Source organism: Protomyctophum bolini (genome assembly GCF_963924005.1).
Source record: "Protomyctophum bolini genome assembly, chromosome: 9".
In the NCBI taxonomy this organism is placed as follows: Eukaryota; Metazoa; Chordata; class Actinopteri; order Myctophiformes; family Myctophidae; genus Protomyctophum; species Protomyctophum bolini.
This window is the reverse complement of record NC_137870.1, coordinates 29,557,302-29,583,878: the sequence shown is the minus strand read 5'-3', so window position 1 is coordinate 29,583,878 and position 26,577 is coordinate 29,557,302. Positions and strand designations below refer to the sequence as shown.

Sequence of the window (26,577 nt, the reverse complement as noted above, 5' to 3'; positions counted from 1 at the left end):
GATTGGATTAAAACAAATTAAAAAGAATTGTAATGTCTTTCTAAGAATAGCAGAAACATGCATGTTTCAGGACTACTGGAATGCACTGACGTGAGTAATGAATACGCAGGAGGAGGAGAGGCAAGCATCAGGTTCCATTCTGATATTTATTTTCTTTCATAGGGCAGTTCCAGCAGTAGTGGTATGTATTCTACAATAAATCAAAAATAAATATCAGAAACTAACTATCTGGGTGATACAGTATAGGATGATACAGTCATGAAGATTCAATACAAAAAATAAAACTAAATATTGAGTTAATATACTGATTGGAACATCCATCAGTTTACTAGCACTGTCCATGGTGCTGATGTGTTTCCCCAGGCATTTTTCTTTTATTCTTTTACTTCTGGTATTTTAGCTTTGGCTAGAAGCACCCTTATCCGGAGAGACAATGTCAGAGTGAAGTTAGGGTAAATCTTTTTTGTGACTCAGTTAAAATAAATTTAGCTGACTCCGTTAAAACTAAGATTGGAATGAAAAAAATTACAGAATATTATTTCCATAATATTCCATATTATTTACGGTTCTTTGGTCATTCTGCCATGGCTACATGTCTGTAAAAAGTCTACCACAGGGCTTTGGTTATCTTTGGGTATGATTGAGTGACTAAGAAATATTTGTAACTAAAGACAATATGGTCGTGAAAAGCAAGTCTATAACTAGCCATGTAATTAATATCAGGCTCGTTCTGGCAGTGTCTACTACAAAGATGCAGAAAAAATACAAAAAAACTCCATAAAACCATCTAGAAATACAATGGTTGAAAGTGAATGCAGCCTCATAACTTCATTCCATATTCCATCCACTTCCCACGTACAGTCTGTCTCTAGGCTGGTAAACAACATTTGCATGTTGGTCCCAGTATATGTTCTGATCTGATGTGCAATGAACACAAAAGACAATAATTTGTGGGGAACGTAGATGCAGTCCAGATGTATGAGGTGTCCAGCAATTCAAAATAACATCAGCTCTTTTGATTGTTTCAGCGTGAAGGCACAGTTGGACTAGTGACATAACAGTTGGCTGTGGTTCCTATGCTATGCAGTCTGTTATGTATATTCTCTGTTCTGTGACACAAAAGTAATCAATCTGACATTAAATGTGCTAATATGCATTCAGTACCATAAATAAAATAATACAGGAAGTAGGCTGTATAAAACATTATCAAGACAGTATTTCAACTAAGTAAAAATGTGGGTAAGCATTACAATTTGATCATAGAAGTAGAAAACATACCCATCTGAAGGTAATCACCAACCAGGGAAAAGCTTACTTTATAAATATAAACATACGGTAAACATAAAAAAAAGGCTTTCAAAGTTATACGTATATACAATATAATGCCTCTGTGATTATCAGTAGTCATTCTCTCATCATTCTCTCAAGCACAGTATACCTTCTCTACCAAAACAGCATCATGTCCTCAATAATGATCACGGAAATAGATAAGTGGGTTTCAATTGAAGCCAGTGGAAGTGTAAAGAGACAGATGCTCTGTCTATGGAATAAACATGCATGCCTCCATGAGTCATATTTGGAAGTCAGAATGGTGGGCCGCAAGGTAAACGCCTTTGAGCTATTCAAGTGGGCCCTGATCCTGAAAAGGTTGGGAACCACTGGATAAACTATGGCCTACCTGAAGCCTGTCGGCCCACAAGTTGCCACAACTGTTAGTAATGAAGTCTAGTTGTCTGAGGTAAGAAACGGTGTTCATAAGATGGCTGCACAGCAAGATACATTTACATGCCCACCAATAATCTAATCTGTAATCATGTTTACAACTTGATTCAGTTAAAAGCATAACTCTGTTAACTCCTAGATATCTACGTCATCTTTGGATTCATTACGCCATGTACACCATATTTGTAAAGGTCCAGTCAGTGCAATGACAGTTTTGAGGTCAAATTTAAGGACATGTTCGTTCAATCTGATAACAGTGTAGAGACAAATGCTATTTGAAAACCCCCCCCTCTGGTTCTCAACAGATTTAGAACGCCAATCTACTTCGTGGTGTAACTGCTGTCAGTTTCCCATAGGTTTTAATTAAAGCTCAGATTGGCTGATAGTATGCATAGTTTAATCAGGCACAGTCTGTCAGACAGTAGCAAGTCAGCCAAAGCTCTGCCTCTAAAAATTTTGCAGTCATCTAATTCCTATTCCTCCTACTGAACCCTTTTACATCAACATTCTTGACAAAGAATATCAAAAAAATTGGGAGAACATTTCAGCACTTTTCACTTGATATCCAAGTCTCAAAATCACCCATCTATCATTACAGTGACATACATCCATGTAAACCTGTGTAACTGGGGGATATGAAGTTAGTAATCAAACTATTACCTGAATCTGGTTATACAGCTAAACCAGATAGATTCCATGGTCCATGGTCCTTGGCTGTGGAGCAGGTCAGATTGTTGCTAGATTCCTTTAGCACCACTGCATAGTAGTATGACACTGAACAAACAGGATGAACTTGAACATGAAAAGAGCTTGTTTTCTGTGCACAGAAAAGAGTCCCAATGAATGAAGTGAGGGAGAGCCTTGTGTTTTAACCTATCTTTCAGCCTTGATCTTGTAGCGGAGGACGAGGTAGGTAGCCAGACGCAGAATGACAAAGAAGATGCCCAGAACAATAAAATCCATGTAGATTACGCCATCCTCTACATCCAGAAGCTGAAGAACCTCCACAGGCTGTTGGAACCTGCACACCGTGCCCGGCTCCGGACAGTCCAACTCAGTGCGGTTCATCCCATATATGGACAGGATCACTCCTTCAAAGCTATACCTGAATACAATAGACAATAGACAAGAGTTTCTTTTAGATTCACAGATTCTGTGTGGAGTTTGCATGTTCTCCCCGTGTCCCCTAGGGTAGGTACCCTCACAAAAACATGCAGTAATCCTGGTCTCTAAACTGCCTCCCCCTGGCCGGCCGGGGCGCCTGATGGAGGGGAAAGGAACTGGTTGGAATAACGTGTTCATTCCACGCGCTACGTCCAACCAGGGAAACTCCCCCCTGTCAGGTGTAAAGGAGCAACTTGGACACTCAAGCATGAAGGAAGCATGAGTTAAGTCTGTTGCTCTCCCCAGTTTGGCGGAGGGTGTGTAGAGCCCAGGATCACAGTAGATGATTGACACAGGGGTGAAAAATGGGTTACAAAATCGTGGGATAAAAAATATTGTAAAAAAAAAAAAAAAATCACAGAAAAGACACAATAAATGCACCAATCAAAAGAAAGGATAGAATTTGGAAACTTGTATGCCACCTTCTGCAAACCTGTACCAATATGCACAGATCCTATTAGTAATGTTGTCTCACTTCTGAGAGACAAGGAGGTCAGACAAGGAGAGAAACTAACCTGACATAGGACACATAGGAGATCCATTGCAGGTAACCGGGGATGGTGTCAAAGTTGACAAAGAATCCAGAGAAGAGAAGAACTGGGATAGCAGTGACGGGACCCACAAAGGTCGCCACCTGTGAGCAGACACAACATATCTGATGTTATCCGTTCTTTATACTAACTAGCAATAGAGCGCAGCAGTCCCGCCCCCTCTCAGAAAAGCGAGTGGCCCAGGAAATGAAACCCCAATGCATTCTTTCATCGGCACTTCGAATATAATTTATTTAAAGACGGTTACGCCGCGGACAAAGCCAATTCGGATCATGACAAATCATGACAATGAACACAATGTTTTGGGACGATCAAATCATTAGAAAGAAGAAAATAAAGGCAGGAGACAACACTATTTGTTTTGTTTTTCGTCTTATAAATTATTTGATCGTCCCAAAACATTGTGTTCATTGTCATGATTTGTCATGATCCGAATTGGCTTTGTCCGCGGCGTAACCGTCTTTAAATAAATTATATTCGAAGTGCCGATGAAAGAATGCATTGGGGTTTCATTTCCTGGGCCACTCGCTTTTCTGAGAGGGGGCGGGACTGCTGCGCTCTATTGGCAACATTTCTATTTTATGGGAGCACAATCATTTAAAAAGGGGAGTTTACAAGATGGAAAGGGGGGAAAAAACAATCACTACTATGTTTTAATATAAAAATGTGATATCAAAAACTTGCTTATTGTCACATTCAATCGCGTAAGGAAGAATAATTAATCCAAATCCTCTATCATTCCATTTTAACTTGCGTTACACTGTTTAACTTCGTAATTAAGGATGTCAAGAGAAAATATGACAATATCAAGTAGTACATGTATTGAATGTTGAAGTGAACAGACCAGGCTGCTAGTCACATGGAGCACAGTGCAGTACCTGTAGTGAGGTGGCGGCTGCCCCAACCAGCAGCCCCAGGGACTGGGCTACGAGGGCAGTGCAGGTGGAGAGAGCTACGAATAGCAAGAAGCGATTAGCTTCAGGAGGCTGCTCACTCATCCAGTACACTATGCTGCAGTACATGATGGGACAGATCACCTGGAAAACACAACGCTCCTTTACTATATTATACAAACGTTTTCAGTTCAATGCCCAAAAGATACATTTGGCGTCTCCCTGAGACCTAAACTTACACACATATGAATGAATGGGTTTGCGACAAAGTATAACACTGTAAATATATGTTCTGTTGTTCTCAGTACTGACCTGGAATGGAATATCAGCCATGGTCTTGGCCAGGTAGTAAGCCTTCAGGCTGTACCAGTAGTTGAGATGTTCTCTCAGGAACACAGACATCTCCAGAGGAACTAAGGGTGGATCGGACATGGAATATGGTTTCCAAGATACATCAATACATTGCAAGTGGTTTGTTTAATGTATACTGCCGTGCACTTGTCTGTCAGACTCCCTTATCTTCGATAGTCTCATTAGTCTGTAAGAATAGCACTCTACTACAGTCATCAATATAACAATTTACTGCCTTACTCTGAAAGAGTGCCAGTAGTCTAACTTAGTACCTCCACTCCCCCACCCCACCACTTTTTATACTTTTTAAAATATTTAACTTTCAAAAAACATAATTGCAGTTATGGCCAAATGTATGACATAGTTGATAGTTAATTAGTTATTGATGTTTTCATGTCAAGCATACACAGTCAAACAGACTAGCTGAGCTCAGTTATGATAAATCATGCAAAGTGCAGAAAAATAGATGCAAAAAGGAACTTCTTGCATGACAGAAACAGAAGACGCAGATCTTTGGCCACAGTTAGCCAGGCAAGCCATGGTGGAGTACAGCGTGCAAGACATTACACCATAGGCATAGAGGAACAGTCAAACAGATGAAACATATGGGGCACAGCCAGTGAGAAACGCAATAGGCCATGCAGGCACAAATTATAACGTCGCTGTCCGGCAGAAACCAGCTATGTTTTAGTTTCTTCTTAAATCAATGTTATTGAACACCCTTTATGTCTGTGTGTTGGTTAAAAAAATATTGAACCAATGAAAAGTATTAAAAGGTGCTTCTGACAAAACCAGATAACTCCAATGGACCCTCAAGGCCTCAAACTATTTTATAGAGCAGCTAACTCAACCCTATCCCGCTCTCTTTATATATTTGACAATATATAAAGTCACACTCACAATACCAACTTTTATGAGGCAGTATTGATTTGCTTGAAAAATAAAAGGTTTTCTTTGATTGCCTGAAAAATCTATATTTTTAATTTCCTGAAAAATGTCAGTCAGTCAGTCAGTCAGTCAGTCAGTCAGTCAGTCAGTCAGTCAGTCAGTCAGTCAGTCAATTAGTCAAACATGCCTAAAGAAAATCTAATATACCAAAGCAGGTATTGGGTTAACATCAAATGTAGAAGGTGTTCTAATATTAGAAGGATTATTGTATTGTCTGGGTTGAAAAGACTCACAAGTCAGCACAGTTGGCATGAGCGCTCCAAACATGATGAAGAGAGATGAGAAGAAAAGAAAGCCAGTGTTGTTGAAGACCTTGCTGGCATCATTGCCGATGTTCAGGTAAAGCAGTCCTATCAACACACCTATGGAGATGTGTGACATTAGTCTGAGATGTGTCAATACCTGAGAATGTAAAGGAAAAAGACAAGATTACTCATGAGTTAAAGTTACCAGTATTCCAGGACAGGATGGGACGGGGGTTAACGTAAAATTCATGCATGTGTAGTGTACGGGTTAAGACCAATTTGTCTATTTTTTGCCTACTGAGTGTCAAAAAAATACTTTCTGGCCTTGACAGCCCATACATCCAAACAGATAAATCTGATTGCTTTAAACAACGTGAAACGACATTAAACTCACTTTGCCACTCGATTTTCCATTCACTTTATGCATGCGCATACGATCTACTATTATTATTAGGGCATGCCTCCTGGTGGAGATTTATGCTCGACTGAGCAAACCATTTTAGTTTGGCTCTGTTCTGTTTTACATGCTTGGCATTAAAGCTTGTTTTATGAAGTGATTATTATTAATCCCACAATTGTCCAAGTGATTTAGTCACACCTGATCTCGGCATATTGTTATGAGTGTTCTCTTGAAGAGGATACAGAACTGTGTCCCGGTGCTTGTGGCAAATGTATGTCTCTCTACATGGCCGGCGTCCTGGAGAAATGGAAAGAGGTTAAATTAATGTCAGTCAGAGATTAGAAGAGATAAATTAAAGATATGATACGACACGACATGACAACACAAAACTGTATTGCTCCCTGAGGGGAACTCTGGTGGTTTGGCAGACAAGCAAGTTATACTGTAGTAGCTAAAGATAAAGTATGATCAAAGAAATAATTAGACCGCCTCCCCTAAGTGAATTCATAACAAGGAAGCCTGATCAGCACTAGGGCAACCGCTAGAGGGGACTGCGAAGTGCCGTACCGGCAAACCGCTTTTGGTAAAAACATAGTTTCAGTTCAGGGCTGTTCAATCTGGAATTACCTACCTCTGACAATAAGAGATTGTCCGTCATTTCCATCCTTTAAGTACAATCTAAAAAAATGGTTACTCGACAACCAAACCCTGTATTGTCCTACATATTACTTGAATCCTGTATTATTTGAAAGCAATACTGCACCTTATGCACAGTTACTTTAGCTATAAATCCACATCACTCTTAAAAAACACTGCCAAAATTATATAGATGCACTTTACACCTTTGTACTTTCGTGTATGTATGTATGTTTTTAATGCTTTGTTTCCTAATGTAAGGTACTGTTTGCTTGTTTTGTTTTGTTTTATGTTTTTATGTGGGGACTGTGGATGAGATTTATTTTGCTAAATTTGGTTTATTTACATTGCATTTATTTATTTTTGTTCATTAATATGCATAGTCCTGTCTAAATAAACATATATCCACACACATCCAATTATTGTAACGTTAGATACCACAGGTGTTTGTACACACGTCACCTGTACATATCCACGGTACATATCCACGGTGTGTATTGTACCCAGGAATCAGCCCAGCTCCTAATCCAGACAACAGTCTTGTCAAAACTTGACTATTGTAACTCCCTCCTTACTGGCCTACCAGCATGTGCACTTAAGCCTCTCCAGCTGATCCAAAATGCTGCAGCTCGCTTGGTCTTCAACCAGCCAAAATTCTCACATGTCTCCCCCCTGCTCCGCTCCCTCCACTGGCTCCCGGTCGCTGCCCGCACAGAATACAAAACCCTGATGCTGGCATTCAAAGCAACCAAAGGTATGGCTCCCCCATATCTTGCAAGTATGATCGAACCCTACAAACCCTCCCGCTCACTCAGATCAGCCAACGCAGGGAAGCTGGAAGTACCCTCACTAAAAACGCCGGGACAACGCTCCACACGTCCCAAACTCTTCTCCCTCCTGGCTCCAAAACTGTGGAATGCACTTCCCATTGCAGTCAGAACTGCAGCATCACTCCCAATCTTCCGCCGTAGTCTGAAAACCCACCTTTTCAGACTCCATCATGGCCCATAGCACTTACCCCACCCCCTTAGATAGCAATTCTAGTAGTCATAGCACGTCATAGTACATATGTGTAGCATAGTAGTATAGATGTATAGCTTATATGTATAGTTTCATTATAGATAATCCACTGTTACTTTCTTAGCTACGCATGTTTCATGATAAATGTCTTTATGTGATGTATTCCCATGCTTTTGTTCTTGCTTAATGTAAGTCGCTCTGGATTAAGAGCGTCTGCTAAATGCCTAAATTGTAAATTGTAAATTGTTGATGAGTGTATTGATGAGGACCCACCTTCGGGCTGCTTATCACACAGACTGAATCGTCTTTCTGCTCGCAGAGCTTCTTCTTCTCATCCAAGCCACACATTCCTCCCTGGACCGCCTCAAACAGCACTGGGTTCATGTCGCCATACTCTCCTGATGCCACCTCGATGACTGAAGAGATGGATACACCACAGATATGAGAAGTGTGTGAGAACACTTTTTTGTTGTCAGCCCTCCTCAACACTCTTTTTGTTGTAATGTAGTGCAGTGTAAAACGATATGAGTCGGTTACCTGAAGCTCAGGGGCTAATAATGAACAATATCCAGTGTATCTTCTTTAGTTTAAACCCCTACTATTTGTGCACGTTTTAGCCCATTTACCTTGCATTACATTAATGTATAGTCTATAGTGAATACTATTACCATATCATAGTTTTTAGATTTGTATTGCCTTTCTCCTACTACTGTACATTTTCCAGCCCTTAATCTTCCCCAATTTAGTCCCCTCACAGAACTTTCAATGGCAAAACATTGTGTGTTGAGATTCATTCTATCAGTCAGATCCTCTCCCAGCTGAACATGCACCCCAATCAACCAGCAGTTGTCACTAGTGCTAACCTGACGCTGCCAGATCCAAGAAGCTTTCTACCCAATACCGCCCCCAGCTGGCAAAGTCAGGTTACACTAGTGCAGCAACAAGGACCCAATCCCATATAGACATTCCCCCCCTGAACACTAGCAACTGTTTTTGTTGGGAATACCCAACCCCATGTTTTATCTCTACACCATTTCAGCATAATATTAAAATCTTAGGCTGCCTATAATGATTGTCAAAGTTTGTCATTGTGTTTTAATGCAGTTGATTTGAAAAGTCTAGAGAAAAGATAGATTTGTATTGACATACTGAAGTCTGCTGGGTTGTGGTATGTAGGACAGTGCAGACCCAGGGTCTTCAGGTAGGGGATGAGGTATGGCACTGAGCCTTTGTAGATGCACTGACCCTGGCTCAGGATGTACAGCTGTGGAAAGAGTGAAGTCAAAGTCAAATCAAAGTGAAGAGAAACTTTATTGTCTGTCTGTCTGACTAAATAAACCATATTTACTATACTGTAAATGCATGCATGCACTTCCATTCTGAATTATGCTTAGTTGCACACCAGTGTCATGCACCAAACATAGCATTTTGCTTTTTGAGTATACTGTAGCTCAGCCTTTTGGTTAGATTGGCAATGGTTACAGACTTTTACATGGCACATTGACTGAATTTACAGCAGCATTGAGGTGTGTACCTTGTTAAACATCTCAAACAGCCTGGCACTGGGTTGGTGGATGGTGCAGATGATCGTTCTTCCTCCCAGAGCCAGAGATCGCATGAGAGAGACCACTTGACAAGATGATGCGCTATCCAGACCACTGGACGGACGGACGGATGGGCAGACATACGGACGGACGGACAGACAGACAGACAGACAGACAGACAGACAGATATTTTCTTGTTTAGCCTAATGACCGGACATCTACCTGAGCATTGTTTGTTTGACAGTCATATATGTGTACAAGTCACGAGACTATGTTAAAAACACCTCATGTGAATGAAATAAATAAGCCTTTTGTGTGGAAAATATATAAATGACTTAAATTCAATGCCCAACAAGTAAGATTAAAGGACAGCCACCCTTTCCCGAGCAATGGCACACCCCACAGCCAACAGTAGTGTTGTAACAAACTTTCTTTTTTCCATCACTGCAATTTATATATATTTATTAATCTCAGTAACATGAGGCTCACCTGGTGGGCTCGTCAAAGAACATGACTGGAGGGTTGTTAACCAGTTCCAGAGCGATGGCCAGCCGTTTACACTGTCCTCCTGACAGGGATCCGGTGCGGGTATGAGCACAATCCAGGAGCCCCAGAGCAGTCAGAATCTCATCCACCTACAAGGAAAACACATTTGTTTGGTTTTTTTATTTTTTGCAAAGGAACGTACATCTTAAAGGACGACTTCGCCAATTTTCAACCAATCTTCATATAATTGGTCCTCACTAAGGCAGATGATAATATGGTACCATTGTCTTCCTGTTGAGGCTTTGAAATACTGATTGCTAAAATCTTGAAAAGCAATAGCAAAAGTTAAAGACATTTAGCATCATCCATTGACTGCAGAGCAGGTATTATTGCTGTGCTTTCAAAGAAATATACAAACGTACAGTAAATGTCTTAAAGCTCACCAGTTTTTTCTTCACTTCCATCGTTTCATTGAGCTTCAAGTTGGCTGAAACCTGCAGCAATGAAAAATGGTATCATATTACAATCTTGTGTATGAAAGTGTTTTCAGAAACTCCTGCAACCACTAGGTGTCAGTCTTCCCCAAATAATGGCTTCTATCCTGAAGCAAGCAATTGCTCAACTTCAATACTTCACATAAGGTCATATGAGGTTAGAGCTTGGCATAGGCTATAGCTGTGTGCTTATAGATTGTCTATGTTTGCAGCACAAAACTATGGCTTATTAATGGGTTGTGCTTCAGTTGAACCTACATTATATCAACTGAACTTCACTGACTGTGATGTGGAGGTAGGGTGACCATATTTTCAAAAACCCAAACTGTCTGGGACCCTTAATACAATGTGTGCTTCCCCTATGAGCCAGAACGTGGCGCCAGTGCCAAACAAATCTGCACTGTGGTTACAAGACAGGTCACTTCCGCCTGCCCTGGAAGTCAAGATGTAACTAGTCCAATTAATTAAGCAATATTACACGAGAAGGGATGGCTTAACATCATTAATGGACACCTGCGATGCTGCAGGAACTCGCCTGCTGTTCCGAAAGGCAGCGCAGAAGTGCATTAGTGACATTAAAGCACCCCCCCCCCGAGTGTAATATTGCAATTATACACAGTTACTCTTAAAACTAAGATAATCGCTAATCATATATTTTTTATGACAGATGTAGCCACAACAACCACAAATGTCCCAAGAAACTCGCTAGCCTATAGCAACCCAGTCTGCTGCGCTCTGGGAGAACAGAGCAGCTGAATTATTTTTTTTGATTAGGTGTGTCATGCTTGTTTGAAGCACGCCTAGAAGGCTGTTTCAACCAATCAGATTGCTTCCTCGAAACAATGTTGTATAACAACATAGAACGCTTCATCGCGCCGTTGATTAGAAAGGAATAATCCAATCCTTTTAGCACATAAACAGACAGACAAGTTGATTCTGTCAATATATAATAAGAATACACCACAAAAACATGGAGTAGTTTCAAAGTAAAATGTAGGTAGATTTTAGTATTTGAAGATCCGGATCCGCGGATCCAGTCGTGACTTCTTCCTCCTTCCTTCTTCCAGAGAAAATTCCTAAATCTACATGCCTAACTCTACAGGAAGTTTACATTGAACTTTAACCTAGTACTGACTGCACCTTTCAATGGAACAGAACATGGTAAACATCTATGTAAACACTCAAAACAAGGTCCCAGCTAAATGATGGAGAGTTGGTAAGCAAATGGACCATTATAGATTTACGCTCTCAAGAGTTACATTATTGCTAAACATCTGCATTATTTAATTTACATGAACAATTACTATTTACAATTAGAGAATGAAGAAGAATTGTTATTTTGATCAATGTTTGCCTGTTATCTCTCCTAATTGAGACATCAATACAGCATGGAATTGTGTACAAATTCTTATACAATGATTTGGCTAAATCTCATCAATTGGTGGTCCGTGGCTCAATTGCCAAATAAATAGGGAACCTTGATATGGAAAAGGTTGAAAACCATTGATTTAAGTCGTTAAGAGATATTTGTGGGGGTTTGAGACACACAGCATGAAATAGGGGCAATCCTGGTTAACCTGGGGTTCAGGCCATGTATGTGGACGACATGGATGAAAGCTTGAGCTCACCATCATGGCCTCCCGTGCAGTGAAGTGTGGTAGCAGCATGTCCTCCTGCATGATGTAACAAGACATCTTCCTGAAGGTCCTAAGGTCTCTGGGCTTCCCGTTCACAAGGACTTGGCCCTTCATTCCTGTTTCCCTGTAGAGAACACACACACACACACACACACACACACACACACACACACACACACACACACACACACACACACACACACACACACACACACACACACACACACACACACACACACACACACACACACACACACACACACACACACACACACACACACACACACACACACACACACACACACACACACACACACACACACACACACACACACACACACACACACACACACACACACACACACACACACACACACACACACACACACACACACACACACACACACACACACACACACATTAAATATAGCGTGATCATCCCCCAAACTAGGACCCATAACCACTTACGCCAGCATCCATATTCTGGGAAAAAACAGAAGACACTAGTATATAGCCCTGAGTGACCCCTCCATCTCAAGGCTGCATGCTCCCCTACAAACAAAGGGAGAGTTGTTTTTTTCACCTTGCGCTCAGGTGTTCAAATGGGGATTAGTGAGCATGAGACATATTTTGTTACATTTGATTACTATTCTTGTTCTAGGGATACAGGCAGAGCAGCTGTTATATTTTAAAGTTTCACACAGATTTAGACATAAGATTGTTGGGGAAGAATTTAGATAAAATAGAATTTGATAATAATAACAATATAGCAGCACCACAAGGCTGATTAAAAAAATGTAGGGTGGCAGTTCTTCCTTGGCCTAGCCAAAGTGGGAGTGTGCGTGAAAGGTTTCAAGGCAATCAGATGCTGCATTCATGATTTGTATCATTTTGTGCAAACCGGCCATTCCCGCAACCTTGGAGCCTTGGAACAACCTTGGAAGCCAATTGTTGCTATTCAGAATGGAATATGAGCTATCTGATACGTCTTGTTCACATGACAACAGTGATGTGCACCGATTTGTGTGAGGTTTGGACAAAATCTGTAGGAGTGGTAGGCAACAATGTGAGATGGTGGCGCTATCTCGGGCCAATTTGACTTCTGGGAGTCTGTGTGCAAAGTTTCAGGCTGATTAGTCCGTGAGATTAGCTGTTTACAGACAGACGGACGGATGTCGGACGAATAGACAGACAGATGGACGGACGGACAAATAGACAGACATCCTTCACCTTCGGCCTTCCGGCATTAGTTGGCAGGGAGGGATAACAATACAAAAGGCTGCGTATGGTCACATACTACAGTAAACACACATGTATGCATGCATGCATACACTCACTCATGTGCGCACTCAATCATGTGCGAACACTCGACTCACACACACACACACACACACACACACTCAAGTTTTAGCTGCGTTTTCCACCGTTTCACCGAAAACGCGTCCAGTCTGCAAGGACCTTTTCATTTTTCGCGAAGACGAAATGAAAGCCTGGGTATCGAGGCTAGCAAGGACCTAACAGGGGCTAGAACTATGTGCCCAGACCTTTCGGTAGGCGGAGATCTCTGATCATCTTGTTACACAACACTAGGCTCAGTGTAACCCTAACCTTAATCACAACCACACCTAACAACCCTAATCCAATTCAGGTTTTCTAACATACACCTTGCACTGGTCTGTTTCAGCATGGGTATGTCTGTCCAATATTTTCTGTGTGTGTGTGTGTGTGTGTGTGTGTGTGTGTGTGTGTGTGTGTGTGTGTGTGTGTGTGAGATCTGATGTTCTGGTGTTCTATACTTCTGTAAGATGCCTGTAACGATATCCCAGCTGCATGTCAACTTAATATTTTAATGTCCCTTTATAGTTGCAGTATGACACTCACTGAGTCTACCTACGTGATCGTTTATTGTTCTCTAATTTAGCCTACACAATTATAAAGTACAGGAAAAATATGAATTGTCTATCCTGAGCTAAAAAAAAACATGTGTATGGTGCTGAATATTGGTTCCGTTCGCTCTCATCTCTCTCTCTCTCTCAAATTGCTGTCATTGAGGAGGCTAGATAGATACTATTATAGTGACACCAGACAGCTGACTATGCTTAATGGTTGATCAGAGTGGATGTCGGTAAGACTGTTAGCAACCTAAATCCTACCATTGACTAAAGCCTACTACACTATGGCTTGGCAAGAGTTGGCATTGAACATGAAATTGGATTTTAGACCTGCAATGCTTCTGGGAAGACCGTGGCGTGAGTAATAATGGGCCACAGAACATTATGCCTGAAATGTTACACAGAAGTATATTATATTGTTAGAGTATATTCTCTCTTTCTCTCTGTTGAAAAGCTGGCCGGTAAGCCGGGCCGGGCCGGGTGGCCGGGTCGGGTCGTGTAGTTGTTGGCGTGGCGGCGGGTTGGGCTACCGTGGCTAATGTAATGTATACGATGTACAGTATACTGTATACATTGTTCTGTGTCATGTGGCATAGAAATCTAAGCTATGAATAAACCTTACTTATCTGCACTGTGAAGTGTGAATAGCCATAATGAACAATGTGAGTCATTCTCTCCACAACATCCTGGCAGGCCGGAAAAGCAGTCGCAAGGATCTGTTCCGTTCGATGCCCTGCAAGATCAAACGCTTTAAGAACACTTTTGTCCCAACAGCAATTAGGCTCTTCAACTCCATGTGCAGCCATTAGGCCTATGAACTGGACTAATCCTTCTACCAGTAAGACGCCTGAGGGCACGCATCCGCCTGGGTGACAGCAGACTGCTGGGCGAGCGCTGGCGCTTTTGAATCAGATCTTAATTTTCTGACCTGTTAACACTTTCTGTACATAGGACGCCTAGAAACGTCATAGGGATTCGAACCGAGAGGTGCCATCGACGTCTGTGGACGTCCTAGCGACGTCCTAACGACACGGGGCGAGATAAGAATATTCAGATTTTTTCCTATTTTTTTTTGGCATTTCGCTTTTCGCTTGCCGTATGCTAACGCTCTGTGCAACTATTAGCTTGTCATTGACTCCCATGTTAGCGCGGCGGACAGAATGACTCGTATCTCCTCATCCAGGGCGCTCTCCGTGGTGTTGAATAGATCGATATGCTGGCGCTTCATTTCTGCTCCTCATCCGTCTCTCCCGCAAAATATGAACGCTTTTTGGAGCGTATATAAATATATTAAGATGATCGGGGATTGTGAGGTCACTTTGTCAAGTCAACTTTTTTAAGAAAGTGTTTCCGGTTCATGGCTTTCAGAGTAAAAGGCGATCAGACAACTCTGGCACCCCCGGAGCTTCTATTTTGATGCACTTCCGGCACCAATTGTGTTTTAATAACTCTAGTTTTTACTGGCTGCCGGGCACGGCTGCACTAATAACTTTGGGTCAGGCCTGTCAAATGAAGGATCAACATTATGGTCAGAACAGGTCAGCTCCATATCTGGAGATCTAAGGGTTTGAAGTTTGAGGTCAGATGTGGAGTTCCTGGCCAATATTGATGACATCAGGGATCTCCATATATGGGCTTAATATTGATGACATATGGAACTCCATCCCTGATGATGTCACTTGATGTCACGTGCTTCATCCCTGATGATGTCACATGCTCCATCCCTGATGATGTCACGTGATGTCACATGCTCCATCCCTGATGATGTCACATGATGTCACGTGCTCTCTCACCCCGAACAACCAACCAACCAACACACACACTGACGGGAAATGCACGATTCCAGTTTACTGCGACCTTCGGTCGCAATAAACCAATCAACCTCTGTCTGTCTGTCCCTCCTTCTGTCTGAACGCCTTTTCTCCTCTGGGTTCAGGTATATTGATCTGAAGTTGTACATGCCCATTACATCATACCATGTGCAGACACTGAGGTATTATATTTTTCACTTTCCCACAATGTAAGCTGCTTATTAGCGTTTTTATGTCAACCCCGGAGAATCGGTCACCATGGTTACACCCCGCAAGCTATGGGACGATCAGGGTTTACTGCTGCTGGCTGGCCACGCAGCAGGACACTCGATACGCTACTTGACTGGTGTGTGTGTGTGTGTGTGTGTGTGTGTGTGTGTGTGTGTGTGTGTGTGTGTGTGTGTGTGCGTGTGTGCATGCGTGCGTGCGTGTGTGTGTATTTCTTTAAACAAAAATAAAATATTGATGAAAACGTCCATAACCAGTTGACATCATCATGGTTTACAAACTATTACATGACATGAATTTGAAAGCCAAGTTACAAGACACGTTGCCCTGTGTCTGGCCGGAACAACAAGACTTCATCATGGTGAACCAGCAGAGATCTTAGCTCTTACCTGTACCCAGCCAGTATGTTCATCAAGGTGGACTTCCCTGCCCCAGAAGGGCCCATGATTCCAACAAGCTCCCTGTTGCAGAACTTTCCAGAAAGACACTTCAGCAAGGCTTTGTAACCTGAAATCATAATCATAATATCATTTTAAACTCCAAAAGTGAGACACAGCAGGAGCTATGCATCATTGTCGAAACAATTCACACTTATATTTTGGCATTTAGCACATGCTCTCCAGACTTACAGTGCAAGATCATGAACTCTAGTCAACCAGCAGGGCAAGTGGTAAAGTAAATAGAGTAACAGATTAGAGTACATACTGTACTCCAAAAGTTTAAAATGTATTCTCCACCATAGTATGTGACGTTTCAAGCAAAAGTAGCTCTTCCTCAGACAATGAAAATAGCAAAATATCATTTCTGTCGGGTTGCGGGCAGCATTTCTAACTTCTTTTGTAAATTAATGACCAAGTGTAACAGGAAAGTATCAAAAATTGCAGATCCACAAGCTCAAAACGTGGCACGAAGTAACGCATTTCGAGGTTGTAGATCTGCTACTTTTGAATTTTAATCTGAAAAGTGACAGTCTTGAGGTTTCCACCCAACAAGGCGGTATACTGTACATGCTGTGCTGAGTCAGCTGAGCAGTGACCTAGCTGGCACCAATGACACCATCAATGAACTAATTTGCCTATGATGGATTTGACAATATTCTATACCAGTATTTAAAGCACAAAACCACATATACCATCCATAAAATTATTACAAAATGTCTCATGTTTATGCAAATATAAAGTGAGAAAGTGAGTGTGGACTATATTAAATGAATTATTAAATTAAACCCTGACTTCCCATCGCAGACACTAACCACAAGGCCACAGCTGAGCTGTTGACAAGCATCATGCACACCAGGCTCTGACTTGCCCTGTGCACTTTGTTTGCTGTTACGCTCAGTAAGAAGATGACTTTAAAGTGTGCTGGTGTAACACTGTGAAAACTGACAGGCATGATGTAACTCTCTCACCATGCACATCTCACACTGTTCATCATCATCATCATCAACAATCCAATTCACTTCCTTCTTGAAAGAAACAGAGAATGCAACAAAGTGCAGAGAGAGTTGCAACACAGACAACCAAAGTTCGGAAGGAAGAGAACCATGCATGTCTGTCAAGATTACTCCTCCCCACGCAGCAATCACGGGTTCTATTTAAACCCAAATCCAAATAACCAGAAGCTTAATTACTTGACAAGCTTTTGGCAAACAGCATAAAGGCCAAAGATCTCAAGTGAAGAATGACCTGATTGGACATAATATCTAAAACGGTTCGTTTTCACAGGCTTACAGACGAAGAGCAGTTCAGATCAGGACGCAGGACGGTTTGTATGATACAGTGTTCATTAGATTAGACATTAGAACTATGATTAGACCAAGGAACTGTCCCTTCGGACATGAAACATGCTAAGACAATCCCTTTTTTAAGAAGGGAAATAGGTCTGACCCATAGACTGTCTGACCCCGGAAACTACAAACCCATCTCCATACTCAGTGTCACTTCCAAGGTAATCCACAAACAACTTTATGGGTACACCAGTGACTACCTTTTAACCTTAATAGATTTTAGCAGATGTGAAGTTGAAGCCGGCATGGAATGATTCTAATTGATCTCTGAAGCTTTTGACACTGTACACGGTTAATCACATATATTTCGGATAGGGAACAAATCACAGACTTTCAAGCCATGCAGGCCATCTCTCAAAGGCTCTGCCTGTGTCTTGTGGCGTCCCGCAAGCTATTGTCTTAGCCCTGCTGTTGTTTTGTTAATTCGTTCTTGTATGCGGACCACTCAGCCATCCAAGATTGTCAATGAATTCAACACTGCATTATTCTACTCCCAATGATAAAGAGCATCAGCAGCCATCTCCATTTAAAAGGACTAAGCATGACTTTTAGAAAATGTTTTTATTTATGCTGTAAGTAGTGTAGCTTAGAGTGTTTTATTTATTGCTGTACTGTCTGTATTTTGATGTAATGTATTGTTTGTCTCAGATCAAGGACCACAATGGAAATGTGTTTGCATCCTTGATGTTTCTCTGATGAACATGTGTTTTTCTTGTATGACATCTAAGAAAATCAAATCAGATCAGATCCAATTCAACTCCAATTTTGTGAGTCCTATTTTTTTATTGGCCCTTGCATTAAATCTGTGACCAATGTCATCTGTGAATCAATGCTTATATGGTAAATCTAATGATATTCTCCGGATCACCCATTCACCAACATTACGTATTGATGAACTAAACTGTCTTATGCTGCACTGCAAGAAATTGTACCAGACCCCCATCTGAGAATTGAAGTGCTCCTTCAATTAAATGAAACAGTTCATTATTTTCATGATCTACTTTATAAGAGCTTGGCGAGTACATCATTACCTATAAAAATGCGAGATCGTTACAGAGTTAATCAGAAGTTACTGTTTCAATACAACGTTTTCTTTGTTTTAAATGCAAGACCATTGACCAATAAGGCCCTGCTTCTTGTACAATTGCTGAGTTTGTGAAAGTACAAAGTGTTCCTCCCATCAGCTCCCTGTACTGATGAAAGCAGCAGATAGTCAAGGAAAGAACAACACTACATTATGCAGGGTGTTATCTCTTCTTAGGACCATCCTAACGCCTGTTTGACTTGGAACAGTTTAAGGAACTGGCAATGATTATATTGTGCATAAAAGATGACCACTTCAGCTGGAAAATCGGACATATGCATGGTAACAATTGCTTTTGTAATTATTCAGTCCTTGGTTATGTTCTCTATGGGGAATTTCAATAGAAGCAGTTACTCTGTACCCAGAGAGACACAGAGGCAGTGATGTCAGACTTCAGTGCTCTATTGTTTTTGCGAACGCAGTGAGCACTTACTATGAGACCTAGCAGATCATGTCTGTGTGTGTGTCTGTCTGTCTGTCCGTGTGTCTGTCCCGCTATCCAAATATGGAGTGTGTTGCATCAGCAATCACTCAGCTCCATATATGGGCACAAAAGGGGCCAGGTACCCCAGCTCCATATATGGGCACAAAAGGGGCCAGTGATTTTCATATATAGACGCTCAACAAAGCCAGATGGATTCGAACCCCTGGAGGGCAGGTATGGTACATTACCCCCAAATCACTAGGTGATTTATATACGTGTACACTACAGTACGTATACGTACATCTGTAATCCACGTAACTTCAAATTTGGCACACGCGTTCCACACCACCACAGGGAGTGCAGTGCGCGGTGTCGAGTCCGTCAGATACACAGCCCAAATTAGCCAACCACACCTGATCACCCTAGATCTCCATATATGGAGCTGGCCTGTTCTGACATCAAAATGTTGTTCTGACATCTGCATAGACTCCATATTTGGACATGCCTAACAAAGAACTCCATATATGGGCAGAAAAGGGACACAGACATAATATCTGGGTGGGGTATCCATTTCCAACTTGCATTGTTCCAAGTAGGCCAGTGCCCAACGGGCACCGCTCTAGTCCACCTAATACACAGTAGGCGTATGTTGCAAATTGATGCAGACTTGTCCTGTACTACAATATGATGACAGTATAAAGATACTGAAAAGTGCACCACTGGATTATAAAGTGTCCATATTTCAAGGTACAGTATTACGTGCAGGGGATAGGCACAGACCTATTCATTGAGCAGTTCACCTATAATACGTTTGGGCTGTATTTTATTCCTCATCCTTTTCCTTTCCTTTTTTCTCTCATTCAGTTCAAATGCTCCTGTTTGGTCTGCTGCCTTGAGATGAAGAGTTTTTTAGATTACATAAAGTGTCATGTGATGTTTAATAAGCTGCTTGGTACTGGTCCCATATCACCTTTTATACACAAACAACCATAGAGTGACATTCTCAACATTCAACCTCCAAACACCAATATTTCCACAAAGCACTTCAATACAATTCACAATATCAGCGTGCATGTGCGCATAACTATGGGTTACCTTTCTTCTTCCAGCAAGGTCCCTCTCTGATGGTATAGGAGAGATCGGTGAACTCCAGGTCCACGGCTGAGCGCTTGGGAAGGTGGGAGAAACGCTGAGCGTCTGTGATGTGGTTCTCCACCTTCTTTAAATGACCTCCCCCGTTAGACAGAAGAGACTCCTCCATGGGGATAACCACAGACTCTGCATCAGGCGTCTGATCAGCCATGCCAACTGTTAGGAGGGAATGAATGCATGGTATGGTCACATCATTGTATATCTGTCTGCTAAAAAAAAAGGCACGCTGATCTGTAACTTAATTTGTTAATGTAGTCTCTGTGGAACTTTAGAATCATTTTATTGGCCTAGCACATTTGCATATTTCACTCCTTAGAACAGAAAGACAGATACTAGCAGACTCATTTAGGCCCTGGGTACCTGAGGGCATAATCACCATGCCATGCAGGTCAAATGTAAAATGCTAATGTTTAAGGGATAGAAAAGGGAGGCTCCAGTTAGTGTTTTATAGTGCAGATATACAGTATAATGGGGGCTGTGGTTGGGGGTTCGTGCATGCATACGTGTGTGCGTCTGTCACAGTGTCATGCACAGTATGACCACTCCAGTCAAAGCTGTCATAAACCACACATGGAATAAACGAGGTCTGGGAGGTCCAACAATTAAGTTGAGAAGTCTAGCAGTGAAAGAGGTGATATGTGACTTTGATGAGAACTTGTATTAATGCTTCCTGGGAAATCTTTTTTATTGGGCCACATCAGACAGAATCTACTCCCATTGTCCTGGCAGGACACTAAGCAGCAAAACTATGTGATCTATTCTATCCTGTGATCGTGAGGTGATTATTGGCTTGTTATAAGGCCTGAAATGGAGATATGTCTGATCTACTTTGTTTTTCAGAGACAGACGACCACACAAAAAACCAAGGTTCCCAAGTCTGTATAGGTGGTACAGTAATTTGCCCTTTTGGAGACAGAAGGCTCATTTAATTACTCATGCGGTTTTAATCTCCCCCGGAGGGATTAAAGTCAACTTTATTTTCCAGCCTTGATCTAATGGACCAGGAGGGGCCAAGCTGCAGTCCCAGGTCCGCTACCAAGCACCAAGCTGAGACAATGTATGGGAATAGATTGCTCTTCACTTGTTCTCTGTATCACAGCTCCACATCACACCAAGGCACATTCCTCTATGGCCAGGGGACGGGGAAGAAGTCAGAGAGAAAGGTCTGAACATGTTATGTATTCTAAGAAAGAGTCATCGGGACAAGAGGCTGAGAAGCACTCTCTCTCTCACGCAGGACAGAGAGAACTCACTGACCTGGCATCATACCACTTCAGATTACTTATTAGTAATACGCGTCTTACAGTAACATCTGATTCCAAGAATTTCATGCCACAAGTACAGTAGGATTAGTCAATTAGCATCAAGTCAGGCAGCAGGATTGAAACGGCAAATAGGGGTTATCAAAGGTAATCCAACTTCACTGCAGACCTGTGGATGAAACCTTTTTATGCCAGTTGTCAATGGTTTAAATTAAATATCATTCTAGCAAATATCCAGCCTCAAATTACATTCACAATATTACAGAAATCTCTTTCATCAAGGCTTTGTAGACACTGCGAGAGTAGCCTACTGTACTCAAAGCATGTACCCTGCTATCGAACTGGGATACACCTCACTGAACACAGCTCACTGCCTCAGCATTCACATAGAATACATGAGAATATCATATATTTCACATGATGTATATTTGAACATTTAAAAAAATCACACCCGTGTGAACTGAGTGGTGCAACTTCTTTTTGCAACAATTTTCTTCATTTTGTTGAGGAAATGCAGAACCAGATCACTCATAGCATCTCTGAGGATAGAATTCTGGATGAGCAAGACATGTACAAAATGGGCCACTCCTGAAAACTTTGGAAGGCAATCTTAGCCAATCAGTGTAGAATCTGAGAAATCCAACACTCGTCTTGATCACATGACTACAGAGATCATGTGTACCGATTTGCGTGAGATTTGGATGAAATCTGTGCGACTAACATAAACAATGTGTTTTCCAGAAATCGGCCTCATGGTGGCATAAGTTGTATAAAGATGATGCAGTTATAGCTAAAAACAGGAATTGGCCTGTTATAGCGCCACCGTGAGGCTGATGTGGAAAAATATTAGTGGCATGTCATCCTCGGCCTAGTGGAAATGTGTGTGCATAATTTCACAGAAATTGCACACTGTGTTTGTGATTTGTGGCATTTTGTTCGAAACGGACCAATCATGTGAGCTTTGGAAGCCAATCTTAGCCAATCAGGATGGAAGATGGGAAATGGTGCAGATTCGTGTTGATCACATGACTATCGATAGTGTATACCGAATTGTGTGATGTATGGATAAAATGTACGAGTAATCTACAGAAATGTGTTTTGCCTAAATCGGCGTGTGTGTGCAAAGTTTGGCATGGATGGGGCCAACGGTGCCAGAGATTAGCTGGTAACGGACGGACGGACGGAAGGAAGGAAGGACGGACACACGCACACACACGGACGGAGTGCAAAACATACTCTCTCCCCATGCCTTCGGCCTGGTGGAGACATTGTGATAATTAAAGTCCCTAACAATGAGTTAGTCAAACAAGGAACTCTCAACTCGAAATGATATGTAAACTCCAATACCACTGGGAGATTTGGAGAGTGAAAAAGTACAAACACACACAAAGCCATCCTCATCGTTAGTCAAACAGCTGCATAGTGATAACATCACAAACCAGGCACTTTTGTCTAGACTGTTAATGTGAACCTTATTGACTGATCGTCATGATTATAATGATCACTCAAATGTGTATATAATTTTTCTCTTCCTAACCCCCCCCCCCCCCCCGCCTCTTCTATTCTCTTTCTGAAAAATAAATTGTTGAGCACTTTGAAATTGTCCTCACTCAAACGCCAAACCACAAGCATCATATATGCTCACAAGCATCATGTGATCATCACAACTGAATACACACGATAATACCCAGTCCTCCACCTGAGAATGATGCAGTTTAAACAAAGTTATCTGCATTGCAGACTCGATTCAAATAAGTAGCCTACATTTAAATCCAAGCGCTGCAAAACATGATTAACCATGTTCCTCTGCACAGATCTATCTATGGCCTGAGGCCAAACTAAATAGCCGATTGTAGGCACAAGTGAAGCCGTTCACAAAACAAACCAAAGAACAGGGATTGTAGATCAGAGATAGATACATTATTTGTGTGGAAGGTGTTAATATCTTCAGGAAGGGGACCGTCGCTTAAAGGACAACTTTAGTTTTTTTCAACCACGGTTCATGTTTTAGGTTGTTATTAGAGAAAGTAAACGGTGAGTGTAATTTTCTTTTCATTTGCTGCTTTCTTTCTTTTTAGGGATTTTAGCTGTTTTTGACAGGGGGGCGGGGGCATTCGAGCATGGGGCTAAATATGTATTTCTTTACAAAATGTTATAGCGATTTCCTTTTTTATTCTTTACTATAGTCCTACTAGACCCCAAGAAATTACATTTGGCCACAAAAGATCATGGGATCTACTGAATGTGTCAAACTGGCATATTGAGCCTATGACACAGTGGGCTGTATTTTGTGTGTCTTAAGTACCAGGTCTTATTCCCTAACTTGAGTAAACTAAAGACCTGGAGGCGTGGTCAATGCCATTTGGCTATTCTGAGTGGCCAAAGAGCATTGATCACGCCTCCAGGTCTTTAGTTTACTCAAGTTAGGGAATAAGACCTGGTACTTAAGACACGCAAAATACAGCCAAGTGTGGCTTCCCCCCAGTAGGCTACCTTCACATTCAGTAGATCCTATGATCTTTTGTTGCCAGATGTAATTTATTGGGGTCTAGTAGGACTATAGTAAATAATTAAAAAATAAATCGCTATAACATTTAGTAAAGAAATACATATTTAGCCCCATGCTCGAATGTCCCCGCCCCCCTGTCAAAAACAGCTAAAATCCCTAAAACGAAAGAAAGCAGCAAATGAAATAAAATGAACACTCATCTTTTAGTTTCTCTAATAACAACCTAAAACATGAACCTTGTTTGAAAAAAACGAAAGTTGTCCTTTAAAGGTGCGCAGTACGTGGTTTTCTTTAGTTAAAATAAGTGTTAAATACCTCTATATTCTATAGTGTTTGTTCAGTAACAGGGGTGTTGCCATCTCTCCCGCTCATTAAAAAACAGAAAGGAATTCCATTTTATCCAATCAGGAGAGAGAACTCATAGGATACAGGATAAACAAGTGACATTGGAAGTGATGGCACAAAAAATTAGCAGACAAAATTGAACCTCATTGATCCTTATTGTGGGAAAGGCTTTCACAGAAAATAGCAGATCAACAAGCATGAAACATGTCGTTTTCAACCCAAAACAGAAAATACACTCATATTGAGCCCTGAGGGACTCCAGTTACCAGGGCGTTTAAGTGGTTAAATAGCACATAAACACCGTTTTGTCTGTAACCATCAGGGCATCTTGAGAGTTTAGACTCACTTTTGGGTCCTGACTCAATGTTTCAGTCACGCTGCTCAGACAGCAAGGCCTGACTTCTTAAACTTTACATAACTCGGGATCTGCTCTGTAAATTACATTCCCACCAGATCAAACCCCAACAAAGTAGGTTAACACGCTAGTCTCCAATGACATGTAACAATAAGACCTAATACTTACTGTACTGAAGCAGAGGAGGAAAAAAAAACCTCAAAGCGCACACACAACCTTAGACCTACAGCACTGCTATTACCAGGCAGAGGGTGAATTTCACAATACTTTAATGAGCCACATGAAAGAATAGAAGTGAACAAATACAAGAGAACTAAGCATTACGTTTGCAAAAGTATTAATAAAATGTATTACGTCATCAAGCATAAGTTATTTTTCACAAGAAGTATTTTGAGCAGAGCCAGAGCAATTGTGCAAGTTCTGTCATCTGTCTGTCTGTCTGTCTGTGTATTTCTGACGAGTCTTGTGTTTTAGAAACCATTGTAGTCAAAATATAAATGTTGTACACTGAATGCTAACAATGAACCTAATTGTTCAAGAGTGATTAGAAATGGGTTCTAACATGTAAAACGATGAATGGGCCCAGTTTTAGTTCCCAGTAAAGTGTCCATTCGTCTCTTTACCAATATCCTATGGCTTTCCTGGAGCGGCCCATGCTTCAGAAAACAACAGTGAATCTGTTTACAGATTTATTTCACCATGTCACAACATTCACTCTACTTTAGAGAATGCATAAGTTGACTGTCATAAAATTGACTGAAATCAATAATCACAATAGCCTGATTAAAATTAGCAGGCAAGGCTATAGTTTTGAAGGGAAAAAGTTGAAGAAAACTTACCCAAAACTGAACTTGCTGTCAGTATGGAATGTATTTGGTCTCTTGTCCTGTCTTAAGAACACAGCCATTATAATTAATTCATAGTGTTTTGAAATTGTCAGATTCAGATTTACATTTAATAAACAAATTATCTAGCCCATCTATAGCCTAACTTTCATCAAAAATCAAATCAGCTTTGTATTTTGTTTTAATATTAAATAATAAACTCCAGTTCAATCCCTATGGACTAAATTGGACAGTCACAAGGAATGGCAGTAGCTTGCACACAATGCACAGTCACGCAATACATAAATATATGTAGACTGTATAATTCATTGCTTCCATTGACAGTCAGAAATATAGTTTTAGCTAGCAGTCCTATACAGAAATAGCTACAGAGCCTATAAACAGCTCTATATTTTGGTGAAGAAAAACCCAAGAGGCTATTTAACTTTCCGGGTGCCACCACCTCCTCCCAGAAGATAATTAATATTAATGTCGTGATCTTACATTTGATTTGTAGCTCTCCAATAAGTTGCGTGGTCCCTCGGAGGCAACAGTCGAAACGTTATCCTGACATGTAAAGTGCAACACGCACCAGGCAGGTCCTTGTCTTGAAAACTGCACAGCATCCACTGAGTAGCATCGCATCGGACAGGGCGTAACAGGCGGCTGCTTATCTTGCTAGCTGTTATTGCCTACCACCATATTCTGTGTGATGTGACTCCAGAGGTGGCAGGGCTTTTTTGTGAAAAGATGTTAACGCCCCTCACTTTTTCGAATCTTATAGTATAGGCCTACCTGTGCTTTTGAGACTCAA

General features: G+C 41.3%; 1 protein-coding gene across 3 annotated transcripts; it reads right to left on the bottom strand.

Moving 5' to 3' along the window:
- Positions 1-65: 65 nt before the first annotated feature.
- On the bottom strand, positions 66-26,444 carry LOC308321978 (ATP-binding cassette sub-family G member 4-like). Of its 3 annotated transcripts, none has more exons than XM_080773134.1 (16): positions 26,268-26,444; positions 25,779-25,829; positions 20,412-20,624; positions 16,412-16,529; positions 12,083-12,215; positions 10,404-10,454; positions 9,964-10,109; positions 9,465-9,588; positions 9,080-9,194; positions 8,204-8,346; positions 6,473-6,571; positions 5,863-6,031; positions 4,643-4,743; positions 4,316-4,474; positions 3,402-3,520; positions 66-2,827 (listed from the first exon to the last, which is right to left on the bottom strand). In XM_080773134.1, exons 3-16 carry the CDS (start codon positions 20,617-20,619, stop codon positions 2,596-2,598), a joined length of 1,917 nt encoding a protein of 638 aa, XP_080629260.1. In that variant the 5' UTR covers positions 20,620-20,624; positions 25,779-25,829; positions 26,268-26,444; the 3' UTR covers positions 66-2,595. The 3 variants fall into 3 exon arrangements, with proteins under 3 accessions (XP_080629260.1, XP_080629259.1, XP_080629261.1); XM_080773133.1 differs by having other exon boundaries at positions 25,779-25,825; XM_080773135.1 differs by lacking the exon at positions 25,779-25,829.
- Between the last annotated feature and the right edge of the window lie 133 nt (positions 26,445-26,577).